This window comes from Cebus imitator, unplaced genomic scaffold, assembly GCF_001604975.1.
Source record: "Cebus imitator isolate Cc_AM_T3 unplaced genomic scaffold, Cebus_imitator-1.0 Scaffold520, whole genome shotgun sequence".
NCBI lineage: Eukaryota > Metazoa > Chordata > Mammalia > Primates > Cebidae > Cebus > Cebus imitator.
The window spans coordinates 972,071-987,464 of record NW_016107835.1 but is presented as its reverse complement, the minus strand read 5'-3'; the positions used below and the strand labels follow the sequence as shown (position 1 = coordinate 987,464).

General features: G+C 41.2%; 1 protein-coding gene across 3 annotated transcripts in view; it reads left to right on the top strand.

Moving 5' to 3' along the window:
- Positions 1-2,382: 2,382 nt before the first annotated feature.
- CLCN5 (chloride voltage-gated channel 5) overlaps positions 2,383-15,394 on the top strand; it is a 163,233-nt gene continuing 150,221 nt past the window's right edge. For 2 of the 3 annotated variants that reach the window (XR_001820542.2, XM_017514208.2), the window contains exons 1-3: positions 2,384-2,617; positions 3,238-3,316; positions 4,996-5,139. Coding sequence is in view for 2 of the 3 variants with exons in the window: in XM_017514208.2 (XP_017369697.1) it covers positions 5,124-5,139 (16 nt within the window). In the remaining variant the exon portion in view is untranslated. Of the gene's footprint in view, positions 2,618-3,237; positions 3,575-4,995; positions 5,140-15,394 lie in introns of all 3 variants that reach the window. The other variant, XM_037733358.1, reaches the window with a different exon arrangement.

Sequence of the window (15,394 nt, the reverse complement as noted above, 5' to 3'; positions counted from 1 at the left end):
AGACAGAGTTTTGCTCTTGTGGCCCAGGCTGGAGTGCAATGGCGTGGTCTCTGGTCACTGCAACCTCCGCCTCCTGGGTTCAAGCAATTCTCCTGCCTCAGCCTCCCGAGTAGCTGGGATTAAAGGTGCCTGCCACCACGCCTGGCTAATTTTTGTATTTTTGGTAGAGATGGGGTTTATCATGTTGCCGACGCTGGTGTCAAACTCCTGACCTCCGAATATCCACCCTCCTTGGCCTCCCAAAGTGCTGGGATTACAGGTGTGGGCCACCGTGCCCGGCCTCTTGCCTCTTGATTGTTGATTTCACCAGTAGCTTTTCTGCGTGACCTACATATGAGCTCCAGTTTCTTCTACTTCAATGACAAAAAAAAAATCAAGCAAACAAAGCTCTCGTTGAACAATTACTCTAGATTCACTTTTAAAAAGATGAATTCCAAAAAGGAGATTGCCTTGCTCAGAAACCTCAATTCTTCCTCAGTCACTTTCTGAATTAAATACAAGTCTTAATCCAATATTCAAGATCCTCCAAAATTGGGGCCCAATTTACCTTCTGGGTATTATCTTCCACAATTCCCCTGCACTTCCCTACCCTAAATTTCAACCACTTAGGGCTATTCATGGGTCCTCGAATAAAACTTCTTGTCTGCTCACCTTTGCCAATGGTGTTACCTCCACTTGGATTTACTTTTATTAAAGGCCTGTACTGATTCTTTCCAGTCATTTGTGGCCATCCCACACACTATGAGCGCCTGAAGGAAGAGATTGTTACGAGCTCAGAAAGCAAAAATTATTTTGGACTGAGAAAACAAAAATCCGGCCATTCATCAGGCTGGAATAACATACAGATAAAGCCAGACGCAAATTTAACAGAGAACAATATTTCTCTGGAGGACATATTGCAGCTGTGAAGTACTAACGATGTTTTTATTTCAGTGACCACCACTTTTTTATTCACTGAGAGACTTTGTTCTCCAAAATCATAGATTATCAGAAACTTTTCTGCTTGAAATCGTATCAGTCAGAACGAAACATCCCACATGCATCTGGAGGACATAAGTTTCTTTGACACAGAGAAGCAGCCTCAATTTCCAACCCAGGTGCAGAGCTTCAGATAAGGGGTATCTGGACACAACATTCCACATCTATCTTTATTTTGTGGTTCCCAAGGAAACACAACTCTGGGTTCACTTTGCAGTCCAGACGTGATGGTGACCCCAAATGACAGCACTGCTTTGCTTTGAGCTTACCAAAACACTGCTTTGTTTAAAATTCTAAAATCCACCTAAGCTCCACTCTTCTCCCCAATCCTATAATGACTCTATGTTTTTCTGTTTGATGAGATGCCCATGGTTTCTCTGGTGTACAGTCTCTCATATTGCAATGGGTCAAAGCCTGATCATGTTGGATTACAGATTTTTCCCTGGTAGCCTTATGCTGATTGGGTTAGGATAGGGGTTTTTAAATCCCTGACCACTTAGGTTGTCCAAAGTAGCCATTCCAAATTGTTCACTGCAGTAGTGTATCCGGGTGCTAGATTACATGGATTAATCATATGGATTCCAGTCTCAAGTCTGCTAAAAACTAATTAGCTGGATCATCTTAAGTGAGTCAATGCACCCCATTTGGCCTAAGTTTTCTTTTCTGCAAAACAGGGAGCTATTTCTTCCAAACCTAGGGTAAGGGCTTTGGAGTCAGACCTAGGTTGGATTCCCAGTTCTACCACTTACTAGTTCTGTGATTTTTGCTTTTCTGAGCCTCTGTTTTGTAATGATTAACATGGAGATAATACAGTACGGATAAATGCAGTATACTTTTTGCAGCGTTGTTGGGAGCATCAAGTTGGCTGTTAAAAGCATCACTACGTTTGATCACTATTCCTATTGCTACTATTATAGGAGCTTGGACAAGTTACTTAAGTTTTCTGTGCCTGTGTATTCTTATGAGCAAAAATGGAGAAATACCCTTGCGGTTGTTGTGAACACCAAATGAGATGAAAAATGTAAAGGGCTTAGAAGAGTGCCTGCATATTAAGAAGCAGCTCAAATTATGTGATCTAATGTTATTAGTATCAGATTTCTACTACTAATTACTCTGTGGGCCGCAAGCTCAGGATAGACAGTTTTATTCTAAGGACAACCCATGTCCCTCCGCAAAAAGGCACTGCAGGCTGGAAATAGTGAAACACAATGGTCATTGCGTTTCCAAAGGCAACTGACACGCCCAGCACTGGATTAGGTAGGACCAGCCTGCCCAGTCCTCATTAAATATGGCAGCGAGCGGGGCTGATTACTGCGGCTGCGCAAATTGAAACTCCTCCCGGCAGCTCCTCCCCGGCGGGCGTCCCCTCACCTTCGCTGGGCGGAGGTGCCGGGTGTGAGCCCGCCGTGGCGCGCACGCGCAGACGCTGGTTGGGCTGAGACGGTACTTACGAGGCGCCCTGTCACATGAGCCGCGCGCCCGCTTCGCTCCCCCTCCTCCCAGGCTGGGCTGTGTGAATGAAGCTCTGCCGGCTACGTGGGGCGCTCGCTCAACTTGGTGTCCTGGACGCCAGAGCCGACCGAGCGCGCTGCCCACCGGCGGCTGACACGGGCTCCGTCGCTCCGGACCTCGGCGACAGGTAAAGGCAAACGGGCTGTCCCTTCCCCAGCAGGTCCTTGGCGGGCCGCTGACCCCCGGCCCACCCCCGGAGCACCCACTAAGCTCAGCGACACAGGGGAAGCGCAACCCTGCTGACTTGGCCCCCAGGAGATGGGGCTTCCCCGCTCCCGGTGGCGGCAGCCGGGAACTCGGAGGAGGTAGACAGGCTAGTTCCAGCCAGTGCGGAGCGGCGTCTTCCCGGGAGCCCAACCCTGTTCTCGGAGAAGGGTCCCTGGGCTGTCCGAGCGAAGTTTCCTTGCGGAGAGGCGCCAAGCCCGCCCCGCTTTTGAATCGGAGTGGTTTGCAGCCTGCGTTCCCTTTCCCGGACTGGGGTAGGGTGATTTAGCCTGGCAAAACTCAGCCGAGGCCCGGCTCTTCTCCCTCCGGCTCTGGACTTGCCGCTGGTTTTGTGTGGGTTTTAACGAAGTGGAGAAACTTAGCGAGGTGGAGAAAAGTAGTTGCTGCACTGTTTTCATTTTGCCACTTAACGCGCGTAGCTAGTTCTCTCCAGAATTTCGAGTCTTGCTCTTGAGCGCCTTGACCCATACGGGAAAACTTTACCTTTACATTGAAGCACGTTTCCTTTGATTAACATTTCAGAGCAAATCAGTTGCCGGGAGTTCCAAGCGAAGTTGTACCTGTGCCCGTGCGACAACAACGTCAGTGGAAGCTTCCCCGGGTGAGTGAAGGAAATCTAGAAGTTTGGAACATAGAAAACCAGTACGAAGCCGCTTTACATAAACTTCGTATATTTATTAGCAACTGCTTGTATTTAACTTAAGAGCTGTTAAATTTCGCCTAGTTTTACGCGGTGCCGATCATTACTTCTTAACTGCATGCGAAATAGGAAGAAAAAAAGGCAAACCAAAACAGACTGTCCCAGGTCTCATATAAGTCATCGGAGCGCTTTTTCCTGGTGAATACACCCTGGGAGTTTGTGAGTTCCTACTTTTCTTGGACTTCACCAACTTTTCCTTGTCCAAATCACTGTCTTTTCTCTGTTGATGTTTTCGGACTTGTGTACACGTTAACCCTTTTGTCATTAAAGAAGGCCAACGTGATTCTCACGTTGGCATTAGCCTTCAGTGTTTGTGTTTTAGCACACTTAGTGGGTGGAGCTGTTGGTTGTATAAAAGATATGGAAATAGCAATCTACTTTGATGTTGACCAGGTCAGAAAGGTGAAGACTTTTATAAAAAGCAAAACAGAACAACAGATTGGCTTGCATGCTAAATACGGAAGACCTGAGATCTTGTTTAAATGGACAAGCAGAGTGTTAAACCTCTAAATCAAACTAAGTCGCCAGACCCCTCCCTCATTTTGTCTCATTCCTAGCTCTTTTATTTTTATTTTTTCTAGAGACGGATCTTGTTCTGTCGCCCAGGCTGGGCACAGTCTCGGCTCACTGCAACCTCCACCTCCCAGGTTAAAGCGATTCTCTTGCCTTGACCTCCTGAGTAGTTGGGATTATAGGCATCACTTGTAATTATAGTGTGCCATCATGCTCGGCTAATTTTTGTATTTTTAGTAGAGATGGGGTTTCACCACGTTGGCCAGGCTGATCTCGGACTCCTGACCTCAGGTGATGCGCCCTCTTCAGCCTCCCAAAGTGCTGGGATTACAGACGTGAGTCACTGAGCCTGGTCCCTAACTCCTTTAATGTCTTTGGAAATAGTATTGTCTTAAGACTGGATTTGAAGTTTTAACAATATGAATTAGCTGAATTAATTTTATTTTCTTTAAATTGGTATTCCATTTTTACATTTTTCTTTGGTTCATTTACACCCGATTATAAAAGCAATATATGCTCACTATATGAAATTTGCAAACAGTAGGAAAGTATAATGATGCAAGGAGAAAGAACCACCTCTTAAAGGGTATCACTCTTCACTTTTAATTCTGCTTCCTTTTTTTCCCCATACAAGATCTGTTTCCAAACTATTCACAAACTTTCTCTCCTTCTACTGATTTTTAAATGTAAAGTTGGGTATTTGGGGGTTGGTTAGGGCACTGGCTGTTAAGGTTGCTCTTCAGTCTCCAAAGCATGAAACTTTAAGGTAGGAAAGGTGCTTAACGGTGATTTCACCCAGCAACTCATCAGCTGAGACTCAGAACTCATTTACTGAAGCTCCAGTGATTCATGCAGAATTGTACAGCACTGAGTGGCAACATTAACTCACTCCAGATCTCTCGATTTTCTCTCTCTTTAGAGATACCTTGCTGCTTAGAGGGAAACTTGACACTACCTGTGCCTGCATATCTTTGAAAGAGAAGTTCAGAGAGGGGCAGGACATACTTTTCAATCATTTGAAATGTGTAGTTTCTTTTAGGTATTTATTTTTCTGTTTACATTTTCAGGTTTGGAGCTTTAGCACCTTGCAGAAAACGTAGCCACATAGCTCCCTTTCCATCAAATCTCCCTACAAAACTGAGAGGCTCTGGGAAACTCAGCCTGTAACCCCAGTGTGGGTGAAGATAGGATCAAGATGGCCATGTGGCAGGGTAAGAAATTAGTACTTATTCTTCTAACTGGTTTTTCCTACTACTCTGTTCTCTACCCTCACCCAACCGTTTCCCACCCAGCCAATGGCAGGCAGCCAGCTGTTCTTTAATTTAACCCTTTGTCTTTGCAAGGACAAAACACATTAGTTTAAAAGAAGCTGCTGCTAGCTGTAAGTTCAAATTATTTAAAAGTGGGGTTGGAGGAGAAGTAGGAAAATGGCATGCCAGCAGCATTGAAAAGAACTCCCTTCATTTAAACAAGTGCTCGTAGGGGGTTATAAGCCAGGAGGTGGGATTTTTTTTTTCTCATTTGTGTTTTTCATTTGTTTCTGGCACATTTCTATCATAAGATTCCCCACCATAAGGTGGGGGAGACAGATGTCAGTTCCTCTCCAGCTTCATTTTCCCAACAAAAACTTTCTTGTGACTTACGCAGTTTGTATTTAATGTTACAATGTTTATATTTGATACAATATAAACTTGGAGAAGGAAAATGCCTGTTTTAAAATATGAACTACCTGAGAGCAAAGCTCAGGAGTATCTTAGCTGATGGATTACATCTCTCATGAACTTGTGAATTCCTACCACATACAAAATTGTTTTATTTTTAGTGGGGTTGTGGCTTGTGCCCTTTGGAGGGTTTCAGAATCTCCAGGGGTATGTGGGATTTTTATGGTTATGAAAAGTGAGTGTGGATTTAAGAAATGGTGGACAAACATTGCCAAAATTGGCCTGTGACCCACAAAAAGTTAAAGACCACTTAAATGGAGTAGAATGAAATAGCTTGAATATCTAGAAATATTCAGCATGTTGATTAGCTGGTTGTCTAATGTATCTTTTAAAAATGTTTCATTGTGTTGGTTATGACTTTACTTAGGCATACAAATGTAACAAGTAGTTTCCATGTATAAAGATTATCAATTTGAAAACATTTATGGAAATGAGATTTGGCCTGTATGCTTGCTTTGACTCACATAATGGGCATTTATCAAAAGCAGTTTGGATATTCTTGCTTAAATCCTGAGACATTCATTCAACAAACAAAATACAGAGATCAATAAGTTGCAGGATGCTGGAAGATTCCTTGTCATCTAAAGACAGACATATAAACAAATAATTTTGCCATGTTGAATAAGTGTTAGAATAGAGAGGTACAAAAAGCGAGGGAAGCCCAGTGAAAAGCTTGATGAAGTCTGAGTTTTGAGCTGGTCTAAAAAAATGAGTAGGAGTTTGCCAGATGGGCAAATGAGAGAATTGCATTCTGGGCAGACAGAGCAGCACTGTTTGGGAAGTTCCAAGTTCCTCTGTTTGCCTCATGTGAGATGTGTAGGGGCACGACCTCAGACCAAGCAGGGAAGGTAGTTGGAGGCCAGATAATAAAGAGCCTTGTATGTTCTAGGAAGGATTTTACACTTTATCCTGAAGACAAAGATTCTAAACAGGGAAGTAACATAATCAGATTTTGTTTTAGAAAGATTACTTTGGCAGCAGTGCTGAGCTGGAGACGATGAAAACTGGGAGTCAGTCAGGAGGTTTCTGGAACACTTGAGGGAAGAAATGGTAAGGGTCTGAGCAGAAGCAAGGGCAGAAAGGTTAGAGAGAATGAGATTCTAGAATGTTCTGTGACTGATTGGATGTGGCAAGAAGTGGGCCTGAATTAACTACCTGCTTGGGTGCCTGAGGGCCAGTGGTGCCATTCTCTGGGATGGGGAGCATGAGAGGTAGCTGAAGGGGCTGGTGCACTGGATTTGGATGACCTGTTGGGGCTGAGACACCTGTGGGCTGTCAGGTCAATGTTTCAAAGACAGTTTTGAAACTACATAACTGAGGTTGGCACAGATGGGGATCTAAAGTTTTGTTCCTAATGGTGCATAAAAAGCTTGTATTTTTTTCTCTGTAGTTAATGGAAATGTCATTACCAGTTAATGATTTATTTTATAATAAAAACATCTTAGTGTTTAACAACTCTTAATCAAAATGTCATATTTTCTTAGTAAATAATGTATTTTGCAAGCCCTGGCCCTGAAATCTGATGTGCTTAAAATTACATTGAAGTGAAACTTCATTTTTCTAGCATTAGTAAAGAGGGGTGTGTTCCATATAAGTAAGCTCTTTGGATAACTGTAGCTTATCCCTTGTTTTGGGCAACCTCTGAAGTAACAAGCAGAGTACAATGATAGTTTGGAAGCAGTGTGGTATGATAGTTAAATGTGTGGATCTGAGTTTCATTCCATTGGTTCTGTCACTTCGTAGATACGAGGCCTTGGGCAAGTCACTTAATCCCTCTGTGTGCAAGTTTTCTCCTGTAAATGGAGATAGTAATGTAAGTCATCCCACTGCTAGGTATATAGCCGAAAGAACGGAAATCAGTATTGAAAAGAGAGTGCTGCACTCCAATGTTTATTGCAGCACTATTCACAATAGCCAAGATAGGAAGTCAACCTAAGTGTCCATCACTGGATGAATGGATAAAGAACATGTGTTACAAATTCTCAATGAAATATTAGCCACAAAAGGAATGAAATCCTGTCATTTGCAGCAACATGGATGGAACTGGGAGTCATTATGTAAGAGAAATAAACCAGGCACAGAAAGGTAAATACTGCATATTCTCACTCATATGGGAACTAAAAAAATGTGGATCTCATGAGGGTAGAAAGTTGAATGCTGGTTTCCAGAGTCTGGGAAGGGAAGGAGGTTGGGGAATGAAGAGAAGTGGGTTAATGGGTATAAGCATACAATTAGAGAAAAGGAAAAAGTTCTAGTATTCAATAGTACAGCAGGGAGACTACAGCTAACAGTAATTTATTGTATATTTCAAAATGGCTTGAAAAAAATTGGAATGTTTTTAACACGAAGATAAATGTTAGAGGTGATGGATATCCCAGTTACCCTGATTTGATCATTACACATTGTATATGCGTATCAAAATATCACATATACCCCCAAAATATGTACAGCTATTATATATCAATTTTTGAAAAGGGGGAGAAGTAGAACACCTGCTAAACTTGCTGTAAAGATAAGTTAAACTAATATATGCAGAGCACTTGGAACATAGTAAATGCCATATAAGTATGTGCCTTTATTATAACAGTAAGACATTTAGAATATTGTTTAGCATATGATAAGTGCTCAGTAAAATTTAGCAATAGCTGTTATTACTACTACTGTCACTATTATTTCCCTATAACCTGGGGTGGGACTGGGACCTTGTTCTTTGGAGGTAATTTCAGGTTGTCCTTGGAAGCCCTGCCCTGTGGTTGTCCATTTGGGTCTTTAAGTAGATGTTTACACTTGAAAAGATCCTTAGAAAACATCTAGCTCAATCCCTAGAGGTTACGTGATAAGCCCAATGTTCAATAGGTAGCAGTTGATCCTCGAGCTAGTATTAAGATCCAGGTCACCTAATTCCCAATTCCAGTATTCTTTTCCTGGGCTCATGGAAGAGGGAATACATGAGTCTGTCCTCAGCTCGAGGAAGCTTCTGAGTCAGTCCCCAGAGCTTGTGGAGGAACCCTAAGAACTGGAGGAACCAAAATCTCTTTAGTTTCTTGGGTCATTGCTGTCTGGTTCCTCCACGGGGAATTTGATCTGAATTCCCATACCTCTTAAATGGGGCTAGCATTATTATTTTGACTTAACTTAATGGAGTTCTCTAGTTTATTTTCTGGCCACTTTAAACAGAGTGTACTGAGCATAATTTAATATTTTTGATAACTCAGGGTTATCATTAATAATCTCCAGCCAGTTTGAGGTTGGAGACTTGTGTTGTCAGGTGTTATTTATTTATTCCATTAACATTTATTGAAGACTAGTTGTGCAGCAGGCACTCTGCTGGGCCCTAGAGACGCAATGGTCAGTGGAAACAGGTATGGTCTCTGCTATCATGGAGCTTATCAACCAGGATAAAAGTAGCACTTCAAATTAATGAACTGATGTATTTAACAAATGTGCTGAAGTAATTTGGAAAAAATGACAGCATAAATTTAGAAGGATTAATATGTTTCTTATTAAAGGAGGGGGCATCAGAATTACCTGTGGTGCTTTAAAAAAATATTCCTACTCAGGTCCCCATTCCCCTAGATTGTGATTTAGTCATAAGACCTGAGCATTTAAAGAAGCTCTATGAGCAATTCTGTTGTGCAGTCCTGTTTTAGAGCTGCTGCAATAAATAAAGGTAGTTTTTTTTTTTTTTTTTTTTAAGAGAGGGCGATGATAAAGGAACTCAAAAAATATGGAAGACTATATATAGGGAAGATATTTGTATGCATATTATCAAAGGTAGAATAATAAGGAAAAAGATTAATATCATCAATTATATGAAAATTTAAAATTTCTGCACAAACCATAAATAAAGTTAATGAGAAAACTAGAAACAATTGCAGCAAGATTCATTATCTGAAACACAAAGACTTAACAGGGCGATAAGAAAAAAACAACGATTTTACTAGAAAAATGTGCAAAGGACAAGGGAAAATGTGCAAAGGAAAATACATCAAAGAAGAAATGCAAATGACCAGTAAACATGTATCTCAGTAGTAGTCAAATAAAGAATTAGAATGGCATACCGTTTTCTCCAGTATAATTTGCAAAGATTAAAAAGGAATGACAGAACTCACTGTTGGCAAAGACACAAGGAAGCAGATGTTCTCATACACTTGTGGTGGGAATGTCAATTTGGCAATATTTATTAAAAGCTTTAAAAAATGTGTTTACCTTTTGACCCAGCATTTTATTTTCTTGGAATTTATTCTAAGGAAGTAATTAAGAATGTGCACAAAGATGTATCAATAAGGATATTAATTGCAGCATTTTCTATAGTGGGAACAATTGAAAACACTTGCATTTTGATGCATCTATACAATGGAATACAGTAATTACCGAAAATAATAATGTAGAGTTCTATTTATTAACATAGAAATAGGTTTATGACATAATGTTAAATCCAGGGGTCAGGGAGTCGGGGAGCAGGGGAAAGCAGATTCCAAGCTGTTGATACAGTCATCCCTCCATGTACTCAGGGGATTTGAAGATCCCAAATATACAAAAATCCTAGCATACTCAAGTCCTGTAGTCAGCCCTGCAGAACCTGCATATAGGAAAACTTGGCCTTCCATATTCGTGGGTTTCATATTCTGGGATTACTGTATTTTCCATCTGGGTATTTGGTTGAAAAACATCTGCATGTAAGTGAACCTGTACAGTTCAAACTCGTATTGTTCAAGGGTCAACTGTTGCTGGAAGTATGGACTCTGGGCTTTCACCTGAATTCAAATCCCAGCTACACCTTTATCAGCTGTATGCTGTTGGGTATGTTACTTGTCTTAGTGTTCCTTGATTTCCACCATCAGTAAAATAGGGATAAAATCCTAGTTAACCTATTAGTTCCTATCTAGTGTGCCCAAAGATCACCTGGGGACCTTTTCAAACTTCCCAAGCCCAGGCCTCACTGAGTCTAGTTAAATATGAATCTCTGGGGCTGGGACAGAGAACAGTATTGTCGAAGTTCCCCAGATGATTCCAATGTGCAATCAAATTTGGGAAAGCTGAGCAGTTGTTGAGGGGATTGTTGAAGAGATTAAATGAGAAAATCACAGTGTCTGTTATGTGGTAAGTACTCAATACATGATTATTATTGTTGTTGCCATTTAAAAATTATTAATAGTATGATCCCATTGTAATATATGTGTTTGTGTCCATGTATGGATAGTATGAAGCAAAGTCTGAGGATATATACAAAAGTATTTTAAAAAGGAGATTATAGTTGACCATTTTTGCTTACTTGTATCTTTCCATTTTTCTGTAAATAACAGAAAAATTGTTAATTTTAAAAAGTATCATTTCTGAAGGAAACATCAGATATATGTACCCAGCTTTATATACTAAGATATTTATAGTGAAAAACTGAAGACATAGTTTTCATACTAGGGGAATGTAAGTAAATTATAGTAGTTCCGAACAGTATATCTGGCCATTAAAAGTCAAGACTAGCTGGGTGTGGTGGCTTACACGTGTAATCCCCAGACTTTCAGAGGCCAGGGCAGGAGGATTGCTTGAGTTCAGGAGTTCAAGAGCAGCTTTGGCAACATAGGCTCCATCTCTACTAAAAATAAAGAAAATTAGCCAGGCATGGTGGTGCATGCCTGTAGTCCCAGATATAATGGGAAAGTATGGGATTATCCCCCCCCCCCCACTCTCTCTCTCTCTTTTTCTCTCTTTCTGCCTTTGTTTTTGTTTTTTTTTTTTGAGACAGAGATTCCCTCTGTCACCCAGCCTGGAGTGCAGTAGTGGGATCTTGGCTCACTGCAACCTCAAACTCCCCGGCTCAAGCAATCCTCCCACCTCAGCCTCCTGAGTAGCAGGAACTACAGGCATGTACCATTACACTTGGCTAATTTTTATAGTGCTTCTAGAGACAGGATTTTGCCTTGTTGCCTAGGCTGGTCTCAAACGCCTGAGCACAAGCAATCCACTTGCCTTGGCCTCCCAAAGTGCAGGGATTACAGTTGTGAGCCATCATGCCTGGACCCATCTCTCTCTTTTTAACTCAAGTGTGGGTTCATGTATCTGTGTTTACATGTTATATATACGCTTATGAAATGAAGACAGATACAGAAATAAAGGAAGTGATCCAAAGTTGTTACACTGGCTGTCTCTAGGTGATAGGATACAGTTACTTTTACCCTCTTTTTAAAAAAATATACTTTTATTTATTTTCAGTTTTATACAATGAATATATATAACTTTTATAACCAGAAAACAAATTATTTGAAAATGAGATATAAGAGTGAATCCAGTTTTGAAAGAAGTTTTGTGGGTAAAATGCTGTCAAGTAGCATCAGGTACTACAGACAAATCTTTGGTGAAAGGAAGGGTCAATCGATGTGGTAAGCTTCCCTATTAGTTTGTTTAATAAATTGCCACAGCCATCTCATCTTTCAGCAACTACCACCCTGGTTAGTCAACAGCCATCAACATTGAGGCAAGGCCCTCCACCAGCAAAAAGATTATGAATTGCTAAAGGCTCAGATGATTGTTAACATTTTTTAGCAATAAAGTATTTGAAAGTTAAGGTATGAGCCAGGCGCGGTATCTCACGCCTGTAATCCCAGCACCTTGGGAGGCTACGGCAGGTGGATCACCTGAGGTCAGAAGTTCGAGACCAGCCTAACAAACATGTTAAAACCCTGTCTCTACTAAAAATACAAAAGTAGCCAGGTGTGGTGGTACGCGCCTGTAATCTCAGCTACTCAGGAGGCTGAGGCAGGAGAATTGCTTCAGGAGAATTGCTTGAACCCGGGAGGTGGAGGTTGCAGTGAGCTGAGATCATGCCACTGTACTTCAGCCTGGGCAACAAGAGCAAAACTCTCTCTCAAAAAAAAAAGTTAAGGGAACGTACATTGCTCTTTTAAACATAATGCTATTGTACACTTAATAGACTACAGTAAAGGGTAAACATAACTTTTATGTGCACTCAGAAACCAAAATATTTGTTTGATTCAAGTTATTGTAATATTTGCTCTATTGTGGTGGTCTGGAACAAAGCCTGCAATATTTCCAAGATATGCCTGTAATTTAAAGTGTGAAAAAAAAAAAAAAAAGTCAGTAGACGTTCAAGTACCTGGCAGCAAGGAGCACAGCATGTATGGTCCCCTGGACAACTGCTTCAGCCGCTCTGTGTCCCCACTCTACCTTCCAACAAAAGTGTGAAAGAGAAGAAACCAGGCCCCTGAAGGTTTGGTGAGAGCAGGTTTTTGCTATTAATACTTGCTCAAGTACCTCAAGTACTCTTGTACTTTTTGGCTGCCTCCCATTGACTACAGAAAACTCTTTTGGAAGATTGTGCAAAAGATGAGAAATGGCACTGCGTCTAATGTACAGGTTGCAGAATAAGGTGAGGTGGCAAAATATACATCAGGCTAAGTGCGAAAATAAGGTGGAGGAATATCATAATAAAATAGTTGCAATGAGAAACAGTTCTGCTTCAAATTGGAAGGAAGTGTATGTTTTGACTGTGCAGATTTTTCTTGGCACATCGCAGTGTATTTGTAAACACTCTGCTGATTTAGCCAACACATGGGGGGCGGGGAGCAAGAGGGAGCCTCACAAAGCAGTCAGTGAATTGACGAGAAAGCTTCAGTATGAAATCTGGGTAGCCGTGTGGCTTGCTAATTGGACCACTATCACCTAAGAGAAGCCATCTGGTCCTGCCTGTTGACTGAGACAAAAGTAGGTAGTCAGGTTGTTAGAGCAGGAATAAAGAAGCAGGCAGCCCCTCTGCCCCTTTTCCTCTATCTGGCACAGTGCCTCACCTACACCAGATACTCAAGAAATGAGTTATTTGTCAATTGAAAAAATAAAGAAAGAAATAAAATTTTTTTAAAAAGAAATGAGTTCTTTGTCTCTGTTTGCCTTTTGCCTTTCCGTAACTCTTCAAGGGGAGAAATTGGTGGGGGATGGATTCTGATGGAAGGCATTGCATAGAGTGTAAACAAAAACCTTTAAAAGAAATTATTCTCTAAGAGTCAGTTATTCTTTCCCAAGCACACAGTTGTGGATGGAGCACAGGTCTTGGAGTGTGATACACCTGCATCTGAACCCAGGTCTGCCATTTGGTAGCCAAAGTTATCTAAACTCCAAAAGCCTCAATTATCATATCCGGGTCAAGTGTCGTGTCTGGAGACAAACTCCCTGGATTTATATCCTGACTTTGTCACTGCTAGCCATGTGACTTTGGGTGGGTTATTTAATCTCTTTGTGCCTTACCTTCTTCATCTGTAGAATGGGGTTAATACTAATACCTACTCAGGATTATTGGGAGGATGTAGCAAGTGAATACAAATGCAGTAAAGCACTTGCAAATGCTGGCTTTTACTATTATAATATGTGAACGGTTATGATAATATTTACTGCACATGCTTCTAGATGAGAGTCAGATAGTCATCAAAATGCCTGGCCCGTTGTAGCTGTTCTGATTGAATTATAAATTCTGGCGTGAAAAATAAAATTAGGTATATTAAAGAGAAGTTTTAAACTGGAAGGGGTCTTCAGAGGTGATCTGTTTCAGATGTATGATCTTGCAAAGGATGAAACTGATGCCCAATGAGACTTATTTTAGGCTATTTAGCTGTCACATGGTACCCAGACCCAGGACTAGATCCCAGAGCTCCTGATAATCAGTGCTGCCCAGCTCACTCTTTCTGTCAGTCTGTCTACCTATTTAGTCCTATTGCATTGCACTGCCTTCCCCAGGCTTGGATATCTCACAGTTTTCCGTTGAATCTTAGTCTTTTCCTACTATGCTTTACTGCTACCATGAAAAGTTTAGCTTCTTTTCCCTCCTCTAAAAAATAGTTTTTTCATTGAGGCTTCCAGGATGGGGTTTTTTCCCCCTTCTCACTATGTTAGCTTATGAAATAAAGTATATGTTCTTATTATTTAACCAGAATAATGATTCATAGCTTCCTGTTTCATGTAATGCTGTTCTGTGTGTCAAGGGTTGGGGGAGGTGGGACTAGAAAGTTTCACTATTGGTAGCAATGAATGCCAGATTCTTCTTCTTCTTTTTCCTGCCTTCTGTTAACTACCCAGTATTTGTAGACCTCTGGTCAGGCCAAAGAAGCTGTTGAGGAGTTAACAGCATGAAGTATCTCCCTTAGTAATGTCATACTTTGATGATTTTCAACCCAATACCATTTTAGCATTAGGTGGTATTTTAATGTATTTATTTAGGATTTCTGCCCTGACTGCATCCAGGAGGAATATAGAACAGCGCAGAAATTAAAACATAGAGCAATTATTCCTATTGAGGTTAATACAGAAAAACGAAAGAAAAAAAGAAGAAAAAACATAGAGTGATTAGAAATAAATTCAGGACAGGGACCACCCAGTGGAAATGAAATAGATATTGCTAGACATGTGAGATACTAGACACTGAAGTTTTCTCTTTCTTTTCTTCTGTGCCCTCCCCTCCCAAAGATAAGTGCACTAAGTTACGTCATTGACATCTTTTCAGATGTCAGAAAAAAATCCTGTGCTAAATCTTCTGGTCCTTCCACTGCCCTCCCTTTGGTCTGGCCTTACCTGTGGCCACCTGTGACTCAGCACTGAATATTCCCAGGTTGAAATCATGATCTTTCCTATTTAGCTTTGAGAATGGTGAGAGACAGGTAGGCAAGGGAGTTCCTGCCATCCAAATTCTCAACACTGTCAAACTGTTCTTTTCCTTGGGTCTTGCACCCCAGTAATACAT